Here is a 25,601-nt window from a genome sequence, read left to right on the forward strand (position 1 = left end):
GCCATGGTTACATGGCCATTAAACTGCAGGTTAGGAGACTGCAGGTTTAAATGGACGTCCCTTCGGATAAGAGCGTCTGCTAAACAAATGCATTTTTTCAACTCCGTGTGGAACAGTGTTTCTCAGCTCCTGGGTTCCTACCTGCAAATGACAGAGTCACTGACTGGGAGGAAGTCCCAGCCTCATTGGTCGCCAGACATGTGTAGTTCCCAGAATCCTGAGGCTGGGCGTTAGAGATGGTCAAGACTCCTTGTTGGGTCAGAGTCAATCTGCATCAAATCAAACCGACATCAGGGACTTACAGGTTGTTGATCTTATATATATAATGGAAAGGACAGATGTCTCAATGAATCACTACAGTCCCTGCTTTTCCAAACGCATTTCAGGATGGCTTGAGGCTGATTTCTTTTGAATATGTTATGTACAGTAGAAACATTCAGAGACTGGAAGTCTGGAAGTCGTTTTTTGTGTTGTTGAGATTATAACACTTAAGGATTGGGGCCGACAGGATCTGACATGCACGTTGGGTAAAACCATTAACTTCCTGGAGGTGTTGAGAGGGCAGGGTTTCCGTACCTCGGACGATGACTAAGGAAGAGGTTTCCATGACTCCAGAAGAGCTGGGGCGAGGGGGATCCAGAGGCGGAGCAGACGAGCCGGACTTCGTCCCCCAGAGAGAAGGCCTGGCCCTGGGGCTGAATCACCACAGAGGGAGCCTCTGCAGGGAGGAACAGGAGTGCTATGGTGAGTCAGGGCCAGGTCACAGCTCTGGTGTCAGAGCTGCGGCACAGCTTTGACACACGGGGCCGCGGGCTGGCAAGGAGCTGACGTCATCAGGGCTACATCACAGCGAGAGGCATGTTCCACATTTGTCCGGTCGTTTGCAAACACGTTACAAGCGTCTGAGAGTATGGCCATGATAGAAACCACCATTTTTTTTTTCTGTCTCGCACATAAATCTGGCTGATGAGTAACATGCTGTGACTGGAAACAAGTCCATGTACCGAATAGAAGGGGTGTGTGTGTGAGGGGGTGTGTGTGTGAGGGGGTGTGGGGGGAGTGGGGAGGGGAGGGGAGGGGGAGGGGGAGGGGCTGGGCTGAGATGGAAACCAGATGACAAGGGTCTCAAGGAGGAAGCCAGCCTGGCTAAATGTTCCAGCAGATGAATGCCTTGCGGAGGCACCGTACCTGGGACCAGGAGCCAGAAGGAGATCCTGCTGTCTCCGTGGGCATTGGTGGCCACACACTGGTACTCCCCCGCGTCCTGGAGCCTCACCCCGCTCACCTCCAGGGAAGAGCCGTCCCCCAGCGGTCTCACCCTGCCCTCCCGGGCCAGGAGGGCCCGCCCCTGCCTCCACCATGTCAGGTTGTGCCGCATGGACCCCTCCACCTGGCAGGACAGGGTGGCCGTGCTGCCCACGGACGAGGTGACGTTGACGGGGGCCTTCAGCGCCGGAGGAGGTTCTGTGTCGCGGGGGGAACACAGTGAGCGTGGTGAGACAGCAGGTGGGAACACAGTGAGCGTGGTGAGACAGCAGGGGGGAACACAGTGAGCATGGTTAGACAGCAGGGGGGAACACAGTGAGCATGGAGAGACAGCAGGGGGGAACACAGTGAGCATGGTTAGACAGCAGGGGGGAACACAGTGAGCATGGAGAGACAGCAGGGGGGAACACAGTGAGCATGGTTAGACAGCAGGGGGGAACACAGTGAGCGTGGTGAGACAGCAGGGGGGAACACAGTGAGCGTGGTGAGACAGCAGGGGGGAACACAGTGAGCGTGGTGAGACAGCAGGGGGGAACACAGTGAGCGTGGTGAGACAGCAGGGGGGAACACAGTGAGCGTGGTGAGACAGCAGGGGGGAACACAGTGAGCGTGGAGAGACAGCAGGGAGGAACACAGTGAGCATGGAGAGACAGCAGGGGGGAACACAGTGAGCGTGGAGAGACAGCAGGGGGGAACACAGTGAGCATGGAGAGACAGCAGGGGGGAACACAGTGAGCATGGTGAGACACCACACCTACGAGATCGTCTGATGCGGCTCTTACAGTACGGTGTTTGGGCGGGAGATAAGGATTTCTGGGATGGATTTCAGCTAAGTCTGTGTTCAGCGAGTCTCCGGGTAAGCGAATGCGTGTTCGTGTGTGTGTGTGTGTGTGTGTGTGCGTTTGACATACCTCTGACCGTGAGCTGTGTGAGGGCTCGGCCCAGCCCAGCGCTGCTCTGAGCCACACACTCATACGCTCCCTCGTCATCGCCTGAGGCCTGGGGGATTTCCCATGATGCTTTGGCTGAAAACCTGGGAGCCAATCGTCAACACTGATCAGTCATGTGACCGGCAGAGTGCTCATGGGAACCCTGTCTGAGATCACACACCGTTAGCCTGGCTGGCACATGGAACAGAAATACCTTTCAACAAGCGCTTGAGATTGTTCAACGGTTCGGGGATGTAATTCAAAACAGAGCGTCAGGGAAAGGAAAAAAAGGCGTTCTTAATTTTGTTTCCAAGATGACATAGTGAAATGTGTTATGTACACAGACTCTTTTGTGTATACCCGTTTTCCTGATTGATGCATCAATAAAATGCAGCCGGCATTGTCAACACTGATGTGTTGCAGCCGTGGCAACAGCACACCAATCCCAGAGAGTTACCTCATTATCTGTCGTAACAGTCGGTGAATGTGGATTCCTTAAAGGAAGTCTAAAGTTCAGGAACAAACAGGAAGACACGTCCAACACAGGAAGTAGACTCACTGAAACTGCTTCTCTTCCCCGAGGGTCAGCCCGCCCCTGGTGAACCTCAGCCTATAGGGAACGTCGCTGTCCACGGAGCAGCCTATCACAGCGGGCTGCATGTAAAAACCCTTCACCGCAGTGGGCATGCTCACCGCAGGGGGGTCTGTGTCGGGGGAGGGGGGGGGACAGGGGTCAGAGGTCAGAGGTTGACTGGAACTCAGGTGACCACAGGGGTGGGGTGGAGTTGGGAGGGGGAGGAGTCCTACCTGGGATGATGTTGGTGTAGGACACGCTGGACAGCCTCTGGAAGCGGTACCCCTCCTCATCCTTGCCCGTCACCCTGAGGAAGAAGCTCTGGGAGGGGGTCCGAAACTCCGGCAGGGCCCACAGACCCCGCTGGCCCCCGTCAGAGGGCAGGGGCACGGGGAGCGTGCGGATGGAGCGGCCTGATCCAGACACCAGCTCCACGTAGCTCAGCAGGCCCGGGGCCTCCAGGCCCGTACACTTCAGCAGCACGTGGGCAGGGACGCCTGGAACACCACATACCAAAATGACGTTGTGTCCTCGGGCAAAACACTTCAACCCCACACGTTGTTTAGTGATCTATTGTCTAGAGCGACATAAGGAGGAGGAATTCAAACCTTGAATCTTAATCTGCAGTCAAATACTCCACCACAGAGCCATAATGACGTATCCATGTGAAACTTCAATACACATGTACATATACAGTTCTCTTATAATAGATCATGTGTGTGATGATATAAAACCATGTGGAAACAGAAATCACCTTTTATCGGTCTCTCCCTCGTGTGGTTAAACTCAGAGACAGGAACACTGGAGAACCCGGCTCTGAAGTCCAGCTTGCTGACTCCCGTCACCCTCAGAGTGTGCCTGCCTCCGCAGCTTGTCTGGGGAAAGACAAACTCACTTGTTCCAGCGTGCACCATACTACAGAGAAGGAGTGTGGGGGGTCAGGGGTCAGGGGTCAGGGGTTACCTTGAGAGTCCAGGCTCCCGGCCGTGGGAACTTGAGGTTGACGACGCGGGCAGAGTTGGGGATGTTCAGAAGCTCAGTGAGCCCCTCCTCCACGCCGACCGTCCGGCCTGGAACACACACTCACACACGTCAACATCCTGTTCTCGGTCCGACAGGAGGGTTACACCAGGGGGCCGGAGACTCACCCAGGGGGTCCTGGAGCTGGATCTGGGGGGCGGGGCCACTGAGAGACACGGTGACCTCTCTGAGGCTGGGATCGAAGGGCACCTCCCACCGGTTCTCCTGCGCGCTGTCGTGATTGGACGAGAGCAGATGGACCTTGAGGGCCTGGACGGTCTCCTCCACCCACTTCAGGACCTGGAGAGGAGAAGAGGGGCGGAGCACAGAGAGCCTCACTTAGAGCACAGCTGGACGGACGCTCTGGGACCGCTGTGCCGTCCCCTCTGGGGGACCGCGACACGGACACGGCACGGGAAGGATGTGGCTGTGACGAGCGCAAACACACACACACATGACACACACAACACACACATAAACATGCACAGATATATCACACATACACACACATGCAAGCACACTTACACACACACAACCACACACACGCCCTGCAAGCTGTTCTTTGTCTCCGGACATTCTTTTATTGCTGACGTTTGTCTCCCTGGGATCCTCCATAAACAAGAGATAAACTGGCAGTAAGATAAGGTCCAGTTTGGGTTCCATGTTCAGCGTGAGCTTCCAGAGGAGTTCCTGTCATAGAGGGTCCTGGCTGTACTGAATCCTCAGGCTCCCCTGTCTGGGGGGGGGGGGGGTCAGTGGGGGGGGGGGGGGTCAGTGGGGGGGGGGGGGTCAGTGGGGGGGGGGGGGGGCGCTTTATGTTAACATTGAAATTGGATGGGCTTAAAATAGCTGATTGCGAGCGGTCTGAATGAGAAGCCAGGCAGTCGTCACGCTCTGAGATGAGGGTCGAGTTATCCCTCTGCAGGAACGATGAGGAGCGGAACCGCAGCAGATCCCCCCCCAGGCCTGGTCACACACATCGCAGTGCGGTTCTTCCCTCTACTGAGCGGTGGGCTATTCCATTCTGAAAATATCGTTGGAATGTGCTCCACCGTAAGAGGTGAAAGGACTGTGTGCAGACACAGGGTTAAATCAACTGTGTCGGTCTCTCTTCAGGGGGAGAACCTAGCTGAATTAGAGCTCGGGGTCTCGTTTCAGCAACCGGACTCTTTCTTTTCCATCGTCTTAGACCTTAACAAGCATCAGGGGCCTTGTGTTAGGTTTGTTCTGATGGTCCTTAGACATCTTGGCTGCATCGTTTCCATAATGAAGCATCCGAAGAGCACTGCAGCAGTAAGCCCTCTGGACGGAGGTTAATGCAACAAATCTTAATATATTTAGGAGTAACACAGAGAATTGGGCCAGGGCCGAGCCTTTGATAATTTAATTAGCAGGCCTCTCTGCTCTGTGTATCAGTGCTGACAGCAGCTGGTTTCTGGAACGTTTTACAACTGGAAACAGCTGCCACATGTGTAGCTCTGTCTCCCAGTCCAGCAGGAAACCGCTCGGGATGACCTACATCTGCCGCAGGAGGGGGTCCATTTCATCCCCGCGCCCGGGCAGAGGAGGCCTGGGATCTGAGCCCGAGTAAGGACAACAGGCCAGGCTTCAGAGACCAACCTCACTGCTGTCCGGGAGCCAAGGTGTGTTCTCAAGAACATGCTGCCCCTCCCTCTCTCGCTCGCTCCCTCCCTCGCTCCCTCCCTCCGTGGCCTCCTCGAGGCTGAGGGAGAGGCCAGGGGATCTAAGGGTCTTTGAAACCTCATCCGGCAGGTCTCAGCTGAAGAGACACCAGGCGCTGTGTCAGGAAGAAGCTCGTCCTGTTCTGGGAAGCGTGAAGGGAAGCTGAGAATCACAGGGTCAGCTGAGGCTGGGGTAACCCCCCCCCCACCCCGCTACTTTAGCCTCCCACAGAGCTTGTCTTAAGGTGTCCTTGTCCAGCTCCTTCAGAACATCACCCTGCTCCTCCATAGACTCCTCCCCCTGCTCCTTCAGAACATCACCCTGCTCCTCCATAGACTCCTCCCCCTGCTCCTTCAGAACGTCACCCTGCTCCTCCATAGACTCCTCCCCCTGCTCCTTCAGAACATCACCCTGCTCCTCCATAGACTCCTCCCCCTGCTCCTTCAGAACATCACATTGCTCCTCCAGGAGTGGTGGTTGTGCCATAGCGTTGGAGACAGGGAAACCAGACACCTAACAGACAGGGGTCAGTATCCCCCAGAACTGAGGTTAAAACCCATCCCAGACAGTGTTAGCGGGGCAATGGGGTGCCAGGAACCAAGCCATTAGACCAAATCACTCCCAGATGGGACCACTTCGCCTCCTCAATATGAACGTCAACACACCTGCCTGGTCTTATCCTCTGACATCTTCAGGGAAGGGTCGACCACATGTGTCTTCCTGTGTGTAAGAGTTGCGGCTAGACTCGCAACAGAGACAGACATTGTTCTCCAACAGCACAGGGAACAGGATAGGGGATGCAGGTTAACTGGGGTTAGCTTCGCTGGTTCGGAACACTGCTGTTCCTTTACCTCACTACTGAGTCTACCTGCTTTGGGAATACTCAGGACAAAGTTATCCATGTTTCTGGAGGACGAGGAAGTTGAGCCAAGGTGATCTTAAGCAGCCAGTGTAGATAAGAGGCTGCAGCCGTAACTCTTGACATCATATCCTGTCTCAATATCATCTGTTCTACATACAGAACCCAGGCTGATGTAAGAAGCCATTTTCGATTCAGGATATGCAGCTTTTCATGGCTCACATCTTACTGAGAGCTGACAACAGCCAACAGGAATATGGATGATCCAAGTTTTGGTCCGATCTTAGAAAAACTCCAAACTGAGTTTAGGTCCAAGCTCTGAAAGACTCCAAGCTTGAGTCCAGTCTTAGACAGCACACCAGTGTTCTGTTGCGGGTTCACGGCTGACTGGAAGATCTCTTTAGATTACAGACAGTTGAAATGTGCACACAACTCACACAATGGGCTGTTGTGTGAGGATTTGGAGCCAGCTCAGCAGGGCAGCTGTGAGTGAGTGTGTGTGTGTGTGTGTGTGTATGTGTGTGGTGGGGAGTTTATCCATGACAGATCATATCCTGGGATTAGAGAAGAAAATAAGTCTGTTTTCCCTCTACTTTTCTCAGAGACCACAAAAGAACGGTGTATATTTGATTTGCCTAAGCTCGTGTTAAGAGTGAAGATTTAAGTTTGATTTTGTGGTGCGAAGGTGATTTTTAAGGATAAAATAATTTTGATATATACATTAAATAACAGCCATCCAGGACTTATCAACGACTACGCTGTTGCGTATGAATGTGTCTCTCAGTTCTAGTACCTGTGTCTACTGCAGTCAGCTAGAGATTCAGCCGGGGAATTACACATGTGACTTGGGTCACTGCTGAACATTCATAACGCACTCCAGCCTGGTCTGGCACTCTGTGGTCAACTGGGGGTCAGGGTGTGAGAGAGGACTGCTGTCAGCTGGACCGCCAACCGAGGTCCCCAAACCCCAGCCTGCGTCAGACCCAGTAAGGGACTGCCACACGGGCATGACATTTAGGCACTCCTCTGAAATAGATGGAGGTTATACAGGAGGTCAACGGAACCTGGCCCTACACACTTCAAATGATGTTAAATAAAGCAGACCTACGCAAGTGCGCGAGCGCGCGTAATCAGTAGTGGGTTCAGGGGTTCAGTGGGCCGGAGTGAACAGTCCTACTGAGCTGGATCGTGTCACAGCCCTCGGCCCAGCCCAGCCATCTCCTGTGTCGACGCGCAGGATACCACTGTCTCTCTGAGAGGAAGCTGGCTTGTTTAAAGTCTGACAGGGAACTACTTGGGCGGGCTGACTTTGGCTTCCATGGCTCAGATACAATTACACGCTGCAGACCATGTCAAGGAGCAACTCAGCTCTCACAACACCGTCGACGGTGCATCCACAACTGTAAACCCCGTCACAAAAACCTTCAAAATTCAAAATGTTCAGGTTTTTCTTCTTCTTTTTTTTCACTCCTTTAAAACGAGTCCTCACCTCGTTGACCTGCTGCTTGTCCAGGTGGAAGATCTGTCCCGAGGAGGTGGCAGCGATCTCTTCGTAGGCACGGTACCCCGGCTGGGAGCGATCGCCACAGTCCCCGGTCAGCACAAACACCACCTGGGGAGAGAGGAGGAAGGCAGGGTGCACACAGTGGGTACAGGGTACGGATCAACACAGCCAATCCCACCAAAAGGCGTTCTGGTTCCAGTGGTTCAAGCAGGATTAGACGGTCTCAGTGGTGTTTCGCAGTGTGCGGTATGAAGGGGAGCAGCCTTGGCTGGACCTGAGGCCTGTGGCCTGCTCTACCTGCGACTGTCTGAGCTGCACCAGCTGCAAGACGTCTCTCTTGAGCCGGAAGTCCTTGGCCCGGGCGTCCGTGAAGACGTAGATGAAGGAGCCAGGCAGGGAGACCTCCAGGGCTTTCTTGATGGCTCCTATACTCATCTCAGGACAGTCTCCTCCACCCTGAGGGAACACGCGGGCAAGAAGCGTTACACAACCCCCTCTCCGACCACAGCCCCCGAGGCCCTACCCAGCTACTTTGATCATCGTTCCTCGTCTGGATCAGGAACTCGCGCGCGCGGGGGGGGGGGGGGGGGGGGGGGGTCTATGGAACAAACCTAACCTCCGTCTAGACGGAGCACAGAGCACGCCTCGATGCCGTGTACAGCGTTCTGTACACGGCGTAGCAGTCTACCTGTAATCTGAGAGGCCTTTGCACGTGGCTGCTGGTGGTACACACCTGGACAAACAGATCCTGCAGGTCCTGCTGGAACTTCCTGGGGTCAGTGGTGATGGACACCGGGCCGATGTCTGAGTGGAAACATTGCGCAGACAGAGGTAACGTTACACATGATCAATGGACGGCCAATCAAAGCGTCATCACAGGACGTGGATTAGTTACAGTGTCTAGAACAGATGTTTGATGGGCTTTAAATCATGAAAGTGCTTCTTTAAGAGCCAGGAAAATCTTCCTACTACACACAAAAGCCTTTGCTGTTGCCTCGGAGTAGTTCGACACCTAGTTCAAAACTGGCAGATTGACTTTACTAAACAGAAGGGCACAGGCAAAACATCTGTTAAACACAGAGCCCAAATGCCACTCGTTTTATTGCCACTCCAAGGCACATGCACCATAGCATTTCCAGTCTCTTTGGACAATATCTGTCATCCCCTTCTACTGGATACGACTTCACCACATAATTGCGTGTTCATGTGTTTGGAAGACACCGAACAGGAGTGTGATATCCTCGATGACATGCTAATGAGTTCTCGTTAGCTCTGTTTACCGCTGTGCTACTTTGCTCTACTTTGTCTCTACGATGTCTGTTTCCTCTCCTCCTACAGCTGTGGGGAGTCCCAAGCCTTCAGAGGCTAGATGTTGGGCACAGTAAACATTAACCAACACACAAAGGACACATTGTTTGTGGTGTATAGATTAGCAGTCCTTGATTACAGTGCTGAGGTTCAGAAGGTAGATGCTGCCAATATGATTGAGTGTGTCTGTGTGTGTGTGTCTGTGTGTGTGTGTCTGTGTGTGTGTGTCTGTGTGTGTGTGTCTGTGTGTGTGTGTCTGTGTTTGTGATATGGGTGTTTGATGCGTCAAGTTGTCCTTATTCAGTCAGTCAGCCCCGCTATCTCTCAAACTGTCTTTCTATGCATTTGATTAAGCCTTTGTCTCTTCCTCTGCCATGGGGCCCGTAAAAACACTGGCAGTGTCACACCTCTTTGTCACTCACACAGTTTCTTTGCAATCTTAGAAGTTTACAAGGACCCCAGAGGCACGGCATGTTTAACAGAGACACAGTGTGTCGAGTTGAGCAGCAACCCCACTTCCACCCCAGCCCCCAGCCTCAGACTCCGGCCCCCAGCCTCTCTCCACCTAGGACTACAGCCTCCAGCCTTTCAGCCCCACAACTCCCAGGCCCCAGCCTCACAGTGTTCAGCCTCACAGTGTTCAGCCTCACAGCCCTCAAGCCTCCCACCACTCCAGCCTGGACCAGAGGCGAGAGGGGCGGGGGAGGTGGGGGGGGGGCGGTGACTGGGGTAATTACACACAAGCAGACAGCATATGCTTCTCATCAGCGACCAAACACCCTCCCCCCATTAGAACTCTTGGTTTCAAGCTCCAGGTTTCCCCTAGTCAAGGAAGTGAAGACCCTGCTGAGACGTACCCTCAGTATGAATGATACAGCCAAACCGGGTGTTGTCATAAATGTTTTACTATCTTGTTGAAGCGAGATATTTGCCATTTAGATGTGTGTCAAACTAACGTACACCAACATAATGTATTGATATAATGAACAATGTACCGATGCTGTGTATATTACCTTCATCGTTGCTAAAACAATAAAAACATCACACATCATCATAATATATCATTGAATGTGTTTTCCTTGATAGCCTACCGTAAGCAAGATATTTTGCCAGTTTGGTTATGGCGGTCCCTGGTGGTTTTATTCATTATAATTAAGATTTATTTACAAATATGAATACAACTAAGGAAAACATGTGAAAGCTTATATTAAGTATACTGTATATGTGTTGCAAGACATAATGTTCAGGAGTTAAGCTTATGATAAGTATTTACCTGGGTCATGAAATGGGACAAGGACAAAGTTTTTGATGGGTCTGGTCCTTCGGCTGAGAGTTTTCTCCAGGATCCGAGAAGCGCCCTCTATCACCTGTTTGAGATCGTCGTACATGGAGCCGGTAACATCGAACACAAAGGCCAGAGTTGAGGCGCTGTCACTGGACCCAACTTCTTCCTCAACCCGCTGGATTGCCGACACATTGTGCGCGCTGATGATGAGCGCCAAGGCTAGGCACTTCAACACGATATCCGTCATTTTCTTTCTAGTACATCTGTATACTTTGAGAATAGTATTGAACAACTACTACCTAATTAAATATTGGAAAATGTCCAAAACTCATCTGTAATTGTCTGTTTTCACTCCTACAGGCGAATTAGGATAGATACCCAACTTAACCTTGGAATAAAACAAAGTTGCTTTCTGTGCAGATGATGAGCTATGGTATTTCCAGAGTTGCGTTACATCCGTGAGCAGAAGTTTGGAAGGACTGATGCCTTAGACTCCCCTGGAGAAATGGTCCGGGGCACTCCAAACGGGGGGCGGAGATGGGTGTTAAAAAGGGTCCTGAAGAACAACCTGATTTTCTGAGTGAAACTTGACCCGACTGTGACTTCCAGTGCTAACCCCATCCCACATTCTATTGGACAGCTATTTTTTTTGTTTCTGAAGCGTGTACGAGAACATACATTAAATTGATAACATTACGCACTTTATTTGTATGGCGGAGAGCACTTTGGTTATGAGCCATGAACATTGTCTCAGTGACCACGGTTTTAAAAATAGTTACCGTTTATATTCAGCTGCCACGCATCTAATTTTATACCCAGTCGCCTACTGCTCATGGTGAATAAAGTAGATTGACATAAGTCAGAGAAACATCACGTTTTAGACAAGCCTCGTCGTATACTTTTCTGTTAGCCTATACCGTACATCTAGACATTAAACAGCCTACTTGAAAAGCTAAGACCTGGGTTCAGCTTGTTTGCATTTTTTCACTGAACTGTTACAAACAACGCGATGCACGCCATTAGAAGCCATTACACGTTTGAACAGTATTGGGGACTGCAGGTTGCACGGAATATCAGTGATGTCATTTCTTAGCCTCCAAGCCTGTCGTTTCCTGTTTGTCAAACCCTAAGGTTTCTTTATTCCTAATGGTTGTAGATATCTCCTGCAGCCAGCACTGTTGGATAAGGATAAATGGTAATGTTGACCTGGGTCGACTAATGGTCCGGTGGAACTAGTTCTATATGTAGTTAAGTCTCATACACGACTATCATCAGAACACATTCCTATTCCAGTTTGAGTTCAGCCGTTGGATAAACATTATATGACCATTGTATTGTGTACCTTTGTTGTTGTTGTTGTACAGACTGATTGCAGCACAAACAAATACAACAATATATCCACTGTAGCCTAGGTACACGCTTTGACGTAATCTCTTGATTACATGGGTCTTGATGTTTACTTAAACTGAGTTGATATTGTCAACTTGTGAGTTTGTTGCTTAGAAATAATTTCAATGACACTTTATGTAAATGAAAGTCAGTTAAATGCTTTTTTATTTATTGTGCTCTATCACTACGAAGAGGCAATTACATTACAGTGACCTCACTTGCATAAGGCTGAATCAGAGAGGCTGACTAGTTAAACACCGACACTCAGAAGGAAACGATATAACTGACCAAATAATTAATATTATTTTAACATGCTGGATTCCGCCTCAACAGAACAATTCTCCTAAAGACACAGCCTGCAAAAGCTTCACAACGACAATCTGCCTGTCTGTGTCTCCACGGCCAACCGAGGCTGGTTGTCCACAGAGGGAGTAAAAACTGTCGCTGGAACTGACGATGCTAGTTTGGGTTGTGTCAGCTGTGAGGGATTGAGCCGTGTAGCAAGGCATGCTGTTCAGGGGAAGGGGTACTAGCGGGGCTACATGGGGGCCGTTGGATGAGGAAACACAAAAAAAAACACACACCACAAATATAATAAAGCTGTTCATTAAAAAAATAAATAAAATAAAATAAAACACACCCAAAAACAAGCGTTCATTAAAAAATATATATCTTTGATTGACAACACTCCAACCAATGACGCAAAGATAATAAAATATGACAAGCAATATTTGCGTTGGCATGTAATCTGTCTTGACAAGAGTATACATCTAATTGGCCTCCATTCTCCCCAAACACATCCCCAGGTCCTGAAGACTTGTCCAGGTGTGGTGCTCAGGCGGCTGGAGACGCCACAGGGACTCAGGGTACACACACGACAGGTGGGACTACCAGGAGAAACACTTTCCGGAACCTTCTCTCTGAGACGGCTCCACTCCACGGCGTGACCGTGGACGCTTCCTCTGCTGCCACACTCTGAGAGGACCACAGACCATGCTGTGGGGGGGGGGGGGGGCGGGGCTCTCCTCATAGCTCCTCCTCTTCTGTGACGTCACAGGGGTCAGCGTTGTTTTACTATGGTGGAGATGAAGATGTGCAGCTGACGACATGGAATCTCATGCAAGCCAATGTCTGTCTGTCTGTCTGTCTCCCCCCCTCCCCCCACCCAGAGCCCAGAGCCCGTCTGCTACCAGAGGCTGTAGAGGGGGGAGGAGGGGGCGTCCACCACAGCTACAAGTCTGCTGGTGCCAGACTGGACCATCTGGGAAACACAACACACCGTGATTCATCAGGACAAACGTCGTGTTCATCTGTGTCTGGAAACATCATTTCCTGTTGATAGGGGTGAATTAGTAGCATTTCATCTAGCGCTACTGCAAAGACAGCAGGCAGCCGCAAATTCAGCCCATTGAGCTTTAACTGTCAACCGCGATTCAACAGCAATTGGCAGTAATGGTGTGTGGAGTGTTGGACGGCGGAGCGAAGAGAAGGCAGTTTACAGGAGCTCTCTCTCCCTCAAGCCCTGCTACTCTGTCTGACGGCCAACAATCAGCAGAGGTTTCCTGAATAATTCATGAAGACTAACTGTGCACTGACGACGTCCTCTCCACTGACCTCAGTCTGTCGCCGGCATCTACAAGCACCACTCTTTGTAAGGATGAAAGCATTTCATTTCATTATACTACTGATGTTATACTGACAAGTTAGGCAAATATTCTCAGCAGTTCACTATACTAGAAAGACGAGTGAGTAGATCTGGAAATTCCTTTGGGGTTAATAAAAGGAATCAAACTTCCAGTGGGTGTTTTTGTTGTGGTTACTGTTGCCACTGACCTTGCAGTTCTACACCAGGCCGTCGTAGAGAGACAGAGCTTGTACGATGGAGGGGTCTGCCTTCGATCCCTCCTGGAACTCCTGCAGAGTCAGCTTCCCATCGGCATTCTGGAACACAACCAGATAGAGCACCTTTACCTCTCTTCCAAGGTTCTTTTCTTTTAATCCTCAAAGTCTTTTTTTGGCACCTTACTTTATATATCATTCATTTATGTAATTCCATGATCGGAGAGACAACTTTGGACCACTATTGTTGTCCCCCAAGCCCCGCAACCTCCAAGGTGTTTTTGTGTTTTATAGTCTTGTTTGCTATGGATGTTTTCTACGTTTTGTTGCAAAACCAATTGCCCTCCGGGGACAAATAAAGTTGAACAAAACTTCCTCTCCTTCGAGTTCTGGAACACAACCAGATAGGAAGAGTACAGTTTTGCTCTCATTCCAGAACAACAACCTGACAGAAGTACAGTAGCTGATGTTACTTGCTCTAATCACCAGGGGGCAGACCAGTGAGAAATGTATTGCAGCTTTTCACAGTTTAGCTGATCCAGTTCAGTACACTCGGACGGTCACCCTTCTCTTTCTACCTCTCTCTCTCTCTCTCTCTCTCTCTCTCTCTATCTCTCTCTCTCTCCTCTCTCTCTCTCTCTCTCTCTCTCTCTCCCTCTCTCCCCCTCATTCTCCCTCTCTCTCTCCCTCTCTCTCCCTCTCTCTCTCTCCCTCCCTTCCTCCCTTCCTCTGTGCTAGTATAAATGACGAGTGTTGTGGTCTCGGGCAAGTCTTCTGGGCCGACCCTGGCACTGAGCAGGCAGCTGACAAACACGCCCATGCTGTCTCAGCTTTCACTGGGCTGCCGTCAGAGCCTGCCCCAGGCCAGGGGGCATTAGCTCGGACTCTGCTGGGTGGAAGGCTGGGTATCTGGGGATATTAGAGCGGGACTCTGCTGGGTGGAAGGCTGGGTATCTGGGGGTATTAGAGCGGGACTCTGCTGGGTGGAAGGCTGGGTATCTGGGGGTATTAGAGCGGGACTCTGCTGGTTGTTTATGGGTGTTTAATATAGACTGCAGCCAGGGTGGTGTTTGTAATGCTGCAATGGCTACAACTGACATGTTTAAACTACACTGCCTGCCTCACTGACCCACAGCGCAGTGACGACAGTGGTCATACTCGCTTCCTCTGGGATGGGAGGCTGAAGGATGGGAGGCTGAAGGGAAAAGCTAATGGGTTCAGAAGCAGGCTTGTGTAAAGGGTCTACCTTGTCCATCATGGCAAAAATGCGATCAACTCTCTTCTCAGGTGTGTTCTCCTCTTCCGGAAGCTCGACCGTGTTTCCCTGTAACACACGACACACCTGGACTGTAACACACGACACACCTAGACTGTAACACACGACACACCTGGACTGTAACACACGACACACCTGGACTGTAACACACGACACACCTGGACTGTAACACACGACACACCTGGACTGTAACACACGACACACCTGGACTGTAACACATGACACACCTGGACTGTAACACATGACACACCTGGACTGTAACACACAACACACCTGGACTGTAACACACAACACACCCCGACTGAAACACACGACACACCTGGACTGTAACACACGACACACACCTGGACTGTAACACACAACACACCCCGACTGAAACACACGACACACACCTGGACGCACATAAAGGCTTTCAACATAACAGAGAACAAATACCGTCCATTAGTAACGTGAAACAAAAACACTTACCACCATCTGATAAATGGCGTCTACAATGTTCAACATCTCGTCTCTTGTGATGAAGCCATCGTTGTCCAGGTCATACAGTTTAAACGCCCCTGTTTAGACGGCGAAAAAGAAAAAGTATGAGATCACTTTTTGCCGGATGTCAGCGCCTAACCCTAAGGTCAGAGGTCACCCCTTACATCTCAGCTTCTCGTCCAGCGTTCCCCTCGAGGTGACCGACAGGGCCTGGATGAACTCGGAGAACTCGATGCGTCCGTCCTGTGGGGTGACAGTGGACAGCCGTTGTCTTTGGTCAATTGTTTTTTTTTTCTAAACTTTAGAAACATTTGTTCACACAGTGAAAGGAGAGGAGAGGGGAGAGGAGAACAGAGAAGCCTAAAACAGAGTAAAGCAGAGGACAATAGAGTACAGTAGAGTTAAGGGTTAGAGTTAGAAAAGAGTCCTAATCCAGTACTCATCAATGATGCAAACCTATTTTTGAACAAAAATCACAGATATATTTTCAACCTTTCGAAACTTTTTGTATAAAATATTTTTCAAACCTTTAGAAATTCAGACATTGATTTGAGCCTCACAACTGTATGGATTACTTAAGTAGTGTTGCAAATAACCAAGACCCATGTCAAAATACACACAAATGTACATGTTGGGACAGGCCAAGTTCAGTTTAGGACGTTTCATTTTGCAATTTGGGACAGTGAGGAAAAAAGTGAGTTGCGAGCCCTGCTTGCGGGCCATGCCTGCTGCTATTCCTTCCCCGCACCTGGCAGTCCCCTGAGACTACAGCTCATCCCCAGGACATTAGGAAGATGGATGCTCCTGCCACGCAGCTTCACAGTTATTCCCAGCACATAAGAACCCCTGTATTTCAGGGGCTTATCACTGACTACACTGCATAAATGGACACTTCTTAGTGGCTCTTCCAGGGTCCGCAGGGTTACTGCCCCTCCTGGGACACACTGGTTTGTCCTGCGCTATGCGGGGTTCCCACCCACTATCACCATCATGCCACAGAACTCCAGCACAGAAAGTCCAATTACCCAACATGCATTGGGGGGCAGCTCTGAAGCCCACAGCATGGGTTGGAGGCAGCCATCTCCAGCCTCAATGAAAATGCTGGTTTCCCATATTGTCAGAAATGTCAATTTTCAGAAATAAAAGACTACTAATAATAATAATCAAAAAAACACTAACAATAGCACACCTAATAATCAGAGGCGAGCGGTTGCTATGGTGACTGTTTCTTCAAGACAGACAGAGCAGAATGCGTTAAATGACAGTAATGACAGGATACAGCAAGCCTGCCCACAACCCTGGGATGACACTGTACCTTGTTCTCATCAAACACGTTGAAGACAAACAAAGCAAACTTAGTGGGGTCTCCAAAAGGGAAGAACTGCTTGTAGATCTTCTGGAAGCCCACAGCGTCGAGCTGCCCACTAGGGCAGTCCTTGATGAAGCCCTTGTACCTAGTGCAGGAAAAGAGACCCAGGGTGTTATGGTAACGCCAATAACACAGAACAACCGATTGTACAAAAAACAGAAACCCTATGATAATTATACTGATTATTATGAACAGCGGTGTCATATAACAGTTTGTATGAGGAAAACACATTTCTTACACAAGAAAACTAATTTGATCTAATTTTAAATGAGTATTTCTTTAAATTGCGTAAACCTTTGTTAGGTTATTTATCTCCTTAGCAGATAATACCAGATACAGCTAATCCAATAGAAGGTACAGACACAGTTAAGTTTAAATCCAATCACTTTCAAGTATTTTGTTGGATAGCGTGTATAACTGATAGATAGATCTGCTTTATCCAGCTTGGAGATAATACATTCGAGCATCTTAGACAGCCCTAAATTTAGAACGGGTTCAAATGCAATTTCAAGCGCAGTCACTCAAAGGTGGGCATTGTACAACTCAATTAGGCTTATCACGCTGTAATAACAAGACAGTAATGGCTCTCCGCAGATGCCGAGGGGGACGGGGGGAAGGGGGGGACAGGGGGGGGGAAGGGGGGACGGGGGGGACATGAAAAAGTAATAGGAGAGATGATTAGTTGGAAAGAAACTCTCTCTCTCTCTCTCTCTCTCTCTCTGTCTCTCTGTCTCTCTCTCTGTCTCTCTCTCTGTCTCTCTCTCTCTCTCTCTCTCTCTCTCTCTCTCTCTCTCTCTCTCTCTCTCTCTGTGTCTCTCTCTCTCTCTCTCTCTCTCTCTCTCTCTGTCTCTCTCTCTCTCTCTCTCTCTCTCTCTCTCTCTCTCTCTCTCTCTCTCTCTCTCTCTCTGTCTCTCTAGTCAGAGAAGAAATATTATTCTAATAAACCCACATTCCCCACATCCCTGATCACCCCCCCCCCCCCCCCCCCCCAATGAGGCTGGGTTGTAATTAAGGGCAGACACAGTACAAGTATGGAAACCCAGGACACATATAGGCTAATTTATCTCCCCGTGATTCCTCACTCTAAAAGCCATACTTCTAATCTGTCTGACAGATGAAGCAGGGCTCAGTCCACAGCCAAGACCAGCTTAGAGACAGAGACACTGAAGAAGGGTTGGAGAAGAGGGGGGGGGGGTTCATTTAGTCATTTGCATATCTGGAGATATGGGAGAGGAATGAAAGACCGGTCCAGGACAATGAGGAACTACGCTTTCGTTGCCAGAACCGAACAAAACATTGCATAATCTTATTGGGAAATGACCCAATTCATGGGAAAGTTTGGAACTAAAACTTGTAACTTGAGGAAAAAAACACAACTTAAAAAATTAAAAAAATCAGGGCAATATTCCTAGCAGGTTCATTAAAAAATGAAATAAATACAAATATTTAGATTATTGTAGACCAAGTGCTGCTTTCATATCCGCTGCTCAAACACATTTACTAGCGTTAGTCACAGACATGGAGCAAGAGGACTGGGTTTATCTTGTGTAGAGCCCAACTTGTTCTGGATTATACTCCCCCTAATATTAGTAGGGTGAAGGAGGCTGAAAGCATGCTTGATCACACTGCAACACAGGCAGACTGCTGTTGTTGCTGAGAGCCTCCTGTAGCTGGTAGATCCCTTCCCACACGCATGGTTCATGCTACATAGGACTACTTCATACGTGTCTGCTCCATGCTAGGACCGCCCTGCCTCTGTCCTGCTGGTAGAGTCTACTGGCCGACAGAGCATCATCCCTCTGTTGTTATTGATTAGCTTTGGGGGTAAGTCCATCTCACTAATGCTACTGCCCCCTTGACTATAATCTAAATAAAAACACATTTCATTTTGCAGCACAGGCCCGTTCATCGAATAGCGCTAATTGTTGGATGTCTGTGTTCCCGAGCACTAATTACACCACATCTGCCGGCTCCCTGGTTAAACTCCTCTCCTCCTCATTCCTCACACGTGCTGCACTGTGTCGATTGCTCCTCCTCATCTTTAACACACACTGCACTGTGTTGATAGCTGCTGATCTGCAAGCGAGGAGTCACGCAAAGTTTTCATTATAATAAACAACTAGTAAACGCCTGAGGCGGTAGTGTCCAGGCCGGGCAGGGGGGGGGGGGGGTATTCCACACCAGTGCACCCTGGGAGGACTCCCTTGAGACGGCCGGGCTGTGGAGCCACTTGCCCCAGATCCGCACTGGATCCCGCCTCCACACCCCCGCTCACAGGACCGCGGCTCCGCTCACGCACAATGCTCGGGGTCGTGACTCCCAGCCGGGACTGATGCAACCTAGACCCTCGCCTGCCAGGCGCTGGAGACCCCTCTCTCCCTCATCAGTGACGGAGGAGAGACGTGGTTCAGACCGACGTGGTGACTGCAGTTGTCGAGGCGTTGGATGCCCCCCAGCGCTAGCGTGGGGGGGGGGGTGGGGGCTGATACAACAGCGATGACGTCATCTGCCGCTTGGGACGAGACCGTGCTGCTGCCGCTGCTATCTCCGCGGTGACGGAACGCAGCCAAGAGGCTGTCTGAAGACAAAGAGCTCTCTTCACACCTCTCACAAACCCTATCAGAGCTCTCTCTGGTAAGCAGCAGCAAAAGGTAGGTCAGGCCGAGATCAAGGAGGAGATTCACTCAGTGTTATCAAACTCTATACTAAGAGTCTGGATAGTTAACCTACTAAGACAGGCTATTTTGAGGATGTGTCTGTTTGAGGGAGAGAGGATCGCAAGCTTCAAACCTAGTATCAAGACCACTCCTGCCCTGGTTTACGAAGCCTTCTCCCACAACCCCAGGACTGATCTTTGTACATGTTTGTCCTGACGGTAGGAACTCCACACAGACCTGCTGCAGACAGCGGCATCAGTCAGACACCATGAGTCAACAGGCGGTGACTCAGAGTCTGGCTGCTCTTTGGTCCAGCAGGTCAGCCACCCCTGGGGAGCTACAGCAGACACACTGGAGGAACACACTCTCTCCACACACAGCCCCCTCTCCTGAACACACTCTCTGTCCACACACAGCCCCCTCTCCTGAACACACTCTCTCCACACACAGCCCCCTCTCCTGAACACACTCTCTCTCCACACACAGCCCCCTCTCCTGAACACACTCTCTCTCCACACACAGCCCCCTCTCCTGAACACACTCTCTCCACACACAGCCCCCTCTACTGAACACACTCTCTGTCCACACACAGCCCCCTCTACTGAACACACTCTCTGTCCACACACAGCCCCCTCTCCTGAACACACTCTCTCCACACACAGCCCCCTCTCCTGAACACACTCTCTCTCCACACACAGCCCCCTCTCCTGAACACACTCTCTCTCCACACACAGCCCCCTCTCCTGAACACACTCTCTCCACACACAGCCCCCTCTCCTGAACACAGCTGGAACGGTCACGTGCGAGCAGAGCAAGGGGAGGGCGGGAGGGAGGGCGAGACACAAGACACTCCCATCCCAGACCCACACGCTGACCGACGGGTAAACACCAGAAAGGAACACAAGAAGGAAAGGAAAACACGAGAAAAAACGGAGGACCAGCCAGGGCCATGACAGAAACAGGGAAGGTTTGGAAGGGCTGGCCTGTGATGTCACAAGATGGCCTGTGATGTCTTCCTGTCAGCTTTCACAGAAGCTTGTCTGCCACAAAAAAGGTCTTTCCTTTTTCATGGAAGGTATGGAAACCTGGAAGGTCATTAAGCAGGATGAGGTTGTACTCACCACTGCTGCACTTCTTTCTCTGTAACTGCGAAAGAAACGAGAGAGAACAATGATTAGTTCAGTCAACACGGACCAAATAAATAGGCTCAATGATTTTCTGGATAATTATCTCAGCCCTCCAGGAAAAGCGAAACATTTGTAATTCCATATCTGCTGCAGACAGACCACAGGAGAGATATTAGAGAGCAAGTAGGATAGAGATAAGGTGGATGGATAGAGAAGGGGAGGAGAAGGAGAAAAGGGATGGTGAGAGAGAGAGAGGGATGGAGAGAGTTAGAAGGCAATGAGGAGAGATGGTGGTGGGAGAGAGAGAAGACGACTGAGAAAGAGACAGAGAACCAGAGAGAGAGACAAACTGGTCAGCAGCAGTGTGTCTTATCTTATAAAGGAGAGTAGATTAGGGAGCTAGATTACGATCATGCCCACACAAGCACAATTGTGATCTACCAGTACCCAAAAAAAACAATCCCATTAGGCCTCACTGCCTCGCTCCTTGCTCTGGAGGAACCAAAGCAATTTTCACCACGTGAGATACAAGGGCAGGATCTACGGTAGCAGTCGGCTATTCTCAATCTGCGCCAAGTGAGTGAAATTTAATGTATAGTGAAGGATAACGGTAATGTGATGGACTGTACGACTTAGTTATATAGACTGTGCTCTAAGTGCACTGCCTTTAATCGAGTTGCTATAGCTACCATGTTCTAAGAATATGGAGATATCCAAGATCAAAGACTAACAATAAGCCTGTGCTCACCTAAGCATGCCTCTCTGTCTCACATAGCTGGGCTCAGCCTTCCACAGTAAGAATCATGTGACCCAACAGGAGCAACAAACGCCACAGTCAATTTCCCTATTGTCAGGCCAGTCCAAGCTACCATTAAATTGGCCTCAAAAGTCAGCCTTGTCAGAAAATTGAGGCAATTCACCATGGCTTAGATTCTATCAGCTTTTATTACGCAACTCAGCCAGAGGCGATGGGCAGTAATGCAATCAGCCTATGAAGAGGAGAGCGGAGCTAGCAGCTAAGCTTTGGTCAGCAGGCCAAAGCAGCTCTGTCACTATCACACTCCTGACCGGCCCTGACCACTGTAGACACATGGGCTACTCACAGTACAGGAGAGGCTCAGATATCTCCTTCACTCATGGCGCTTTCAAGTGACTAGACGTACACTTCATTCGGGCGACCGAACAGCCTCAAAGACCTGATATCACATGAGGAATTGAGACGAGTAAAGTAACCAAAGCCTCAAAGACTCCACGAAAGCTACTCGACATCAGGGGGAGAAATAAGACAAGATCACAGGAAATGAAGGGACAACGGAGTCTAGATGAAAAGAGAGCGTGGTGAAGGGTTGGTCATGCTGGGATGCTGGGCCCTCTCAGCGATGCTAACCCAGATAACATCACAATTACACTGCTCCATTCCCAGGGTAATTAGGGGATGGAGAGGGAGATAGAGGGAGGCAGAGAGAGGGAGAAAGAGAGAACAGAGAGAGGGAGGGAGAGAGACAGAAAGAGAGTAAAAAGGAAAGAGAGTAAGAAAGAAAGAGGGAGAGAGGGAGAGAGAGGGAGAGAGAGAGAGAGAGAGAGAGAGAGAGAGAGAGAGAGAGAGAGAGAGAGCGCTGGTTATGGACAGCAGCAGACCGCCCATCCAAACATGAAGCCTAATCTTCCTCCACAGCAATTTCCTTCCACAGCAGCCTTGCTGGGTCTTGGCGCACAGAAACCCACCACGCGAAAAACACAGTCATTAAGCAGCCAATGGCTGTCAGCTCCCACTCCACACCTGCTCACTGTGTCACCAACCAATCACTGAGACAGGCAACAATTCTTTACTGCTCCTGAGGAAACTAGACTGCTGTAAACACTTAAATGTGCATTAAGCTTAGCTGGGTAATCAACAGAAGATAATGGAAACAGGCTGGTACTGAATGAGATCTGCTCTGAAATTAAAGAAGCTCTTTGCCAAAAGCCCCATAGGGCACTTTGAATTAAGTGGATGTAAGCCTTGTGTGCATTCATAAGCAGTTAACCACTACCTACGACCAAAGTCTTCACTATTACATTGACATGACATTCATATGCATGAGATTCAGCCATAGACTAAACAAACAGCCTGTTCTTCCTCAACGGGGACATACTTCGCCGTACAGTATGTGGGTCCTTTTTGGGGTACTTGAACGGATGCATGAGCCAGAACCTGCTCATGTGAACTACATAACCTAAGGGACAGATTCAATAATTCAACAGTGTTTCTCCAGCGACAAAGACTTACGAGTGGAAAGGAGACTTAAGTATGCTTAGTACTCACAGTAGGTCTTCCTGGTCAGCTCCTCCACCACCTCTGGTTTAAGCTTGCTGTTGGATTTACCCATGGTGGTTGTTAGTTCAGCTCATACAGCACGCGACGACCGCACCCCCCCCCCCCTTCCCACTCCACCTCGGATGCAAAGACAAGCCCCCTTTACAAGCCTCCAGCTTCCTCCTCGACCAAACACATGCAAATATGGACCTCCGACCGGAGGTAGAAGCAATTAAGCCCCCGAGATACGAGCCAAAGTCCCTCCGTGTGGTCGACAGACCTCCCGTTTGCCGGTCTAACGTTTGGCGCTGTCCACCCTGGAGGCGGCGGTCACGGCCAGGCGGTCGTCCTCTCTGCCCAGACAGCCCTCACCAAACGTGGGCGCTCGGCTCTGCCTGCGGGGCACGGCTCAGTCCCTGTGAGTGGAGTGGCTGCCTCCCTCTTTCTTCAGAAGGCTCCGTGGGCGTGCGAGAGTGGCGTTTGCGATGCGTTGCTACCTCCGTCCTTGGTTACGGGGAGTCACTCAGTGATCTGGGTTACGCAGGCTCACTCTCCCTCGCGATTCATTTCACCACTCCTTCCTTCCCTCTCCCTCTCCCTCCCTCTCCCTCTCTCTCTCTCTCTCTCTCTCTCTCCCTCTCTCTCTCGTCCTCCCTCCAGCACTATCTCTTCTCTGCGGCGTTTGGCTAAGTTGGGGGAATCCTCTTCCTTGGCAGCTTAGATAAGGGTGTGAACTGAAACACAACAAGCAGAGCTGGCCTTAGGTGACATTTCTGCGTTCTGCTGCACAGACACTCTCACAGCTTAAACTCTCACATACCAAAACAATTACACCACACATCCTCACAAAGTCAAACTGTCAGGAACTGGAGCTAGGTCAAACAGAGAAACAGGCTCTTTTTCCGGGTTCTCAAAAAGAACATGTATGGTCCGCTCCCTGTCTTAAGACAGTGTACATCTAGGTATTTTTAGAGTTACCGTTTTTTTTTTTCCAGGAGGACAATGGAGTTTCTTCGTATCAGGTCAGGGGGTCGGCATTTACCGATGCGCAGCAACCAGATGAGACTCAGAATGGAGGCCTATGTTTCCTCCTGCCTCGGGCATTTCTAGAGTTTTGCGGTGAACCGGGTCAGAGACGCCTTTCCTGTGCCACCAGGGTAATCTGCATCTTGTTTGCTCAGCCGAACGCTTGTGTGTAACCCTGACGCGTTGGAAACAAACACACAGAGCAAGGTCAGAGCAGAGCCAAAAGGGCGAGATTACTGAGGGCAACTAGCAACTATAATCCTTGTGATCTCACCACCTCCATGTCACAAATACCGATCTTGGCAAAAGGATGAGGGTTTTTCAACTCCTTAAGCATTCTCAGCTGAACAAACTTGCTCATAATAATCACAGTCATATTTCCAGCGAGGTTGCGGAAAAAAAAGCATATATAGACATCTGAAGCCCGGCATATAATAACAGTACTATAAGAGCTGCAGTAATAGCTCTGCTTTTTCCGTTCGGCGATGCAGAAAGTAGGCTAACTACTACTAAAGTAAACCAATCGCAATGTATTGAATACAATACGACATTTGAGCTTCTATAGGACTACATTTCTACTCGGCTGCTGAACATTTTTCGTGGTTTTAAAACATTGTTTTGAGACCGTGTCTTGCAGCTAAAAGTGACAGACAGCCCCACTTCACAGCCGTCCGGACGCCATTCATTGCTTAGCAACACTAACAGTTACCCAGCTGGTTAAATCTAGCTAAGTAAGATAGCTAGCTCACTGCTAGCTGCGTGTTAGGCACTCGGCTCCGCAAGTCACAAATATTTCAATAAATCAAGTAATAGTTTCAGTGACAACTTTCTAGTTATATATTTATCTAGATACTCACCTCTCATTTAGACAGCAGATCGAACAAGAGAAATCACTGTAGTTTCAGACAGTAGACGAATTGTCTGGTTTTAGACAGTCCCCGCGTGGCTTCCTCCTCCTCCCTCGGTAGGCGCGCAGCTGTCAGACAGGTCGCTGACAGGCACCGCAATACTACCGACCAAGTGAGCGACGATGTGCCAGCGCCCGATGAATTTCTTCACGTTGTCTTATTGCATTCATTGATTGTGGGTGCAGTAAGTTACTTGAATGATACCGATGCTAATGCAATGACAATTCAATGAGAATAAAGACGCTACAATGTCACACTTTAATATGTCGTGGTAGTCTTATTCGCCACGTTCGTTTTAAATTAACTACTAGTCGACTCTGCATGAGAAAGGCTGCTGGTAGATTTGCACTTTGATTTGATTGATTGTTTCTTTTAGCAAATAACCTGCTGTGTCTGAATCCTTTTTGGGAGCTGGCACCATCAGCCTAGCCTAATATTCCAGGCTGTTCGAAAATGTAAGAAAATAGAAACGTATTAAGACAATCATAACAGCAAAACAAGAGTCTATACACATCTGGCCATCTGTTCTCTTAGCATTCAAGACAGAGGACAATTCACTGGGCCAAAGCTAGGGCCAGTCTTAGTATTCACTACAAGGAGCCCTGCAGTCCTGTATCTGTTATCAGGGTCCACTCTTTCTCTGCTCACAAATGGACTGAGCCCAATGCTGTCTCATCCCAAAAATGACAGTGTTGCCAACACAGATCTATGACACTTGAGTAATACCATAAAAGACCATGTCACCGTTCACTGATTGAAAAAGATGGAGTTTCGAAATGAGAAAAACGAATTCACTCACCAGGTAC

The 25,601-nt window shown here is 49.8% G+C and overlaps 2 protein-coding genes across 6 annotated transcripts in view; both read right to left on the reverse strand.

Moving 5' to 3' along the window:
- The window catches only part of hmcn2 (hemicentin 2), a 46,927-nt gene extending 36,219 nt beyond the window's left edge, over positions 1-10,708 (reverse strand). Inside the window, 13 exon segments of the mRNA XM_084694751.1 lie at positions 142-269; positions 577-718; positions 1,189-1,464; positions 2,178-2,299; positions 2,755-2,899; positions 3,003-3,266; positions 3,524-3,644; positions 3,733-3,839; positions 3,918-4,089; positions 7,821-7,943; positions 8,133-8,291; positions 8,569-8,639; positions 10,417-10,708. Coding sequence (XP_084550877.1) covers positions 142-269; positions 577-718; positions 1,189-1,464; positions 2,178-2,299; positions 2,755-2,899; positions 3,003-3,266; positions 3,524-3,644; positions 3,733-3,839; positions 3,918-4,089; positions 7,821-7,943; positions 8,133-8,291; positions 8,569-8,639; positions 10,417-10,675 — 2,089 coding nt within the window. The 5' untranslated portion in view covers positions 10,676-10,708.
- Positions 10,709-11,949: 1,241 nt separating this feature from the next.
- On the reverse strand, positions 11,950-24,990 carry ncs1b (neuronal calcium sensor 1b). 5 transcript variants are annotated; one of them, XM_084694770.1, is made up of 10 exons: positions 24,745-24,990; positions 23,840-24,062; positions 22,871-23,595; positions 20,560-20,584; positions 16,728-16,866; positions 15,577-15,655; positions 15,401-15,489; positions 14,903-14,980; positions 13,651-13,758; positions 11,950-13,464 (listed from the first exon to the last, which is right to left on the reverse strand). In XM_084694770.1, the coding sequence occupies exons 3-9, from the start codon at positions 22,932-22,934 to the stop codon at positions 13,660-13,662; spliced, it is 573 nt and encodes a 190-aa protein (XP_084550896.1). In that variant the 5' UTR covers positions 22,935-23,595; positions 23,840-24,062; positions 24,745-24,990; the 3' UTR covers positions 11,950-13,464; positions 13,651-13,659. The 5 variants fall into 5 exon arrangements, with proteins under 5 accessions (XP_084550896.1, XP_084550899.1, XP_084550895.1 ...); XM_084694773.1 differs by having other exon boundaries at positions 11,950-13,078; positions 23,904-24,062; positions 24,745-24,987; XM_084694769.1 differs by having other exon boundaries at positions 11,950-13,078; positions 24,745-24,987.
- Between the last annotated feature and the right edge of the window lie 611 nt (positions 24,991-25,601).

The sequence above is a fragment of the Hypomesus nipponensis genome, chromosome 28 (assembly GCF_054491055.1).
Source record: "Hypomesus nipponensis isolate SF chromosome 28, ASM5449105v1, whole genome shotgun sequence".
Lineage (NCBI taxonomy): Eukaryota > Metazoa > Chordata > Actinopteri > Osmeriformes > Osmeridae > Hypomesus > Hypomesus nipponensis.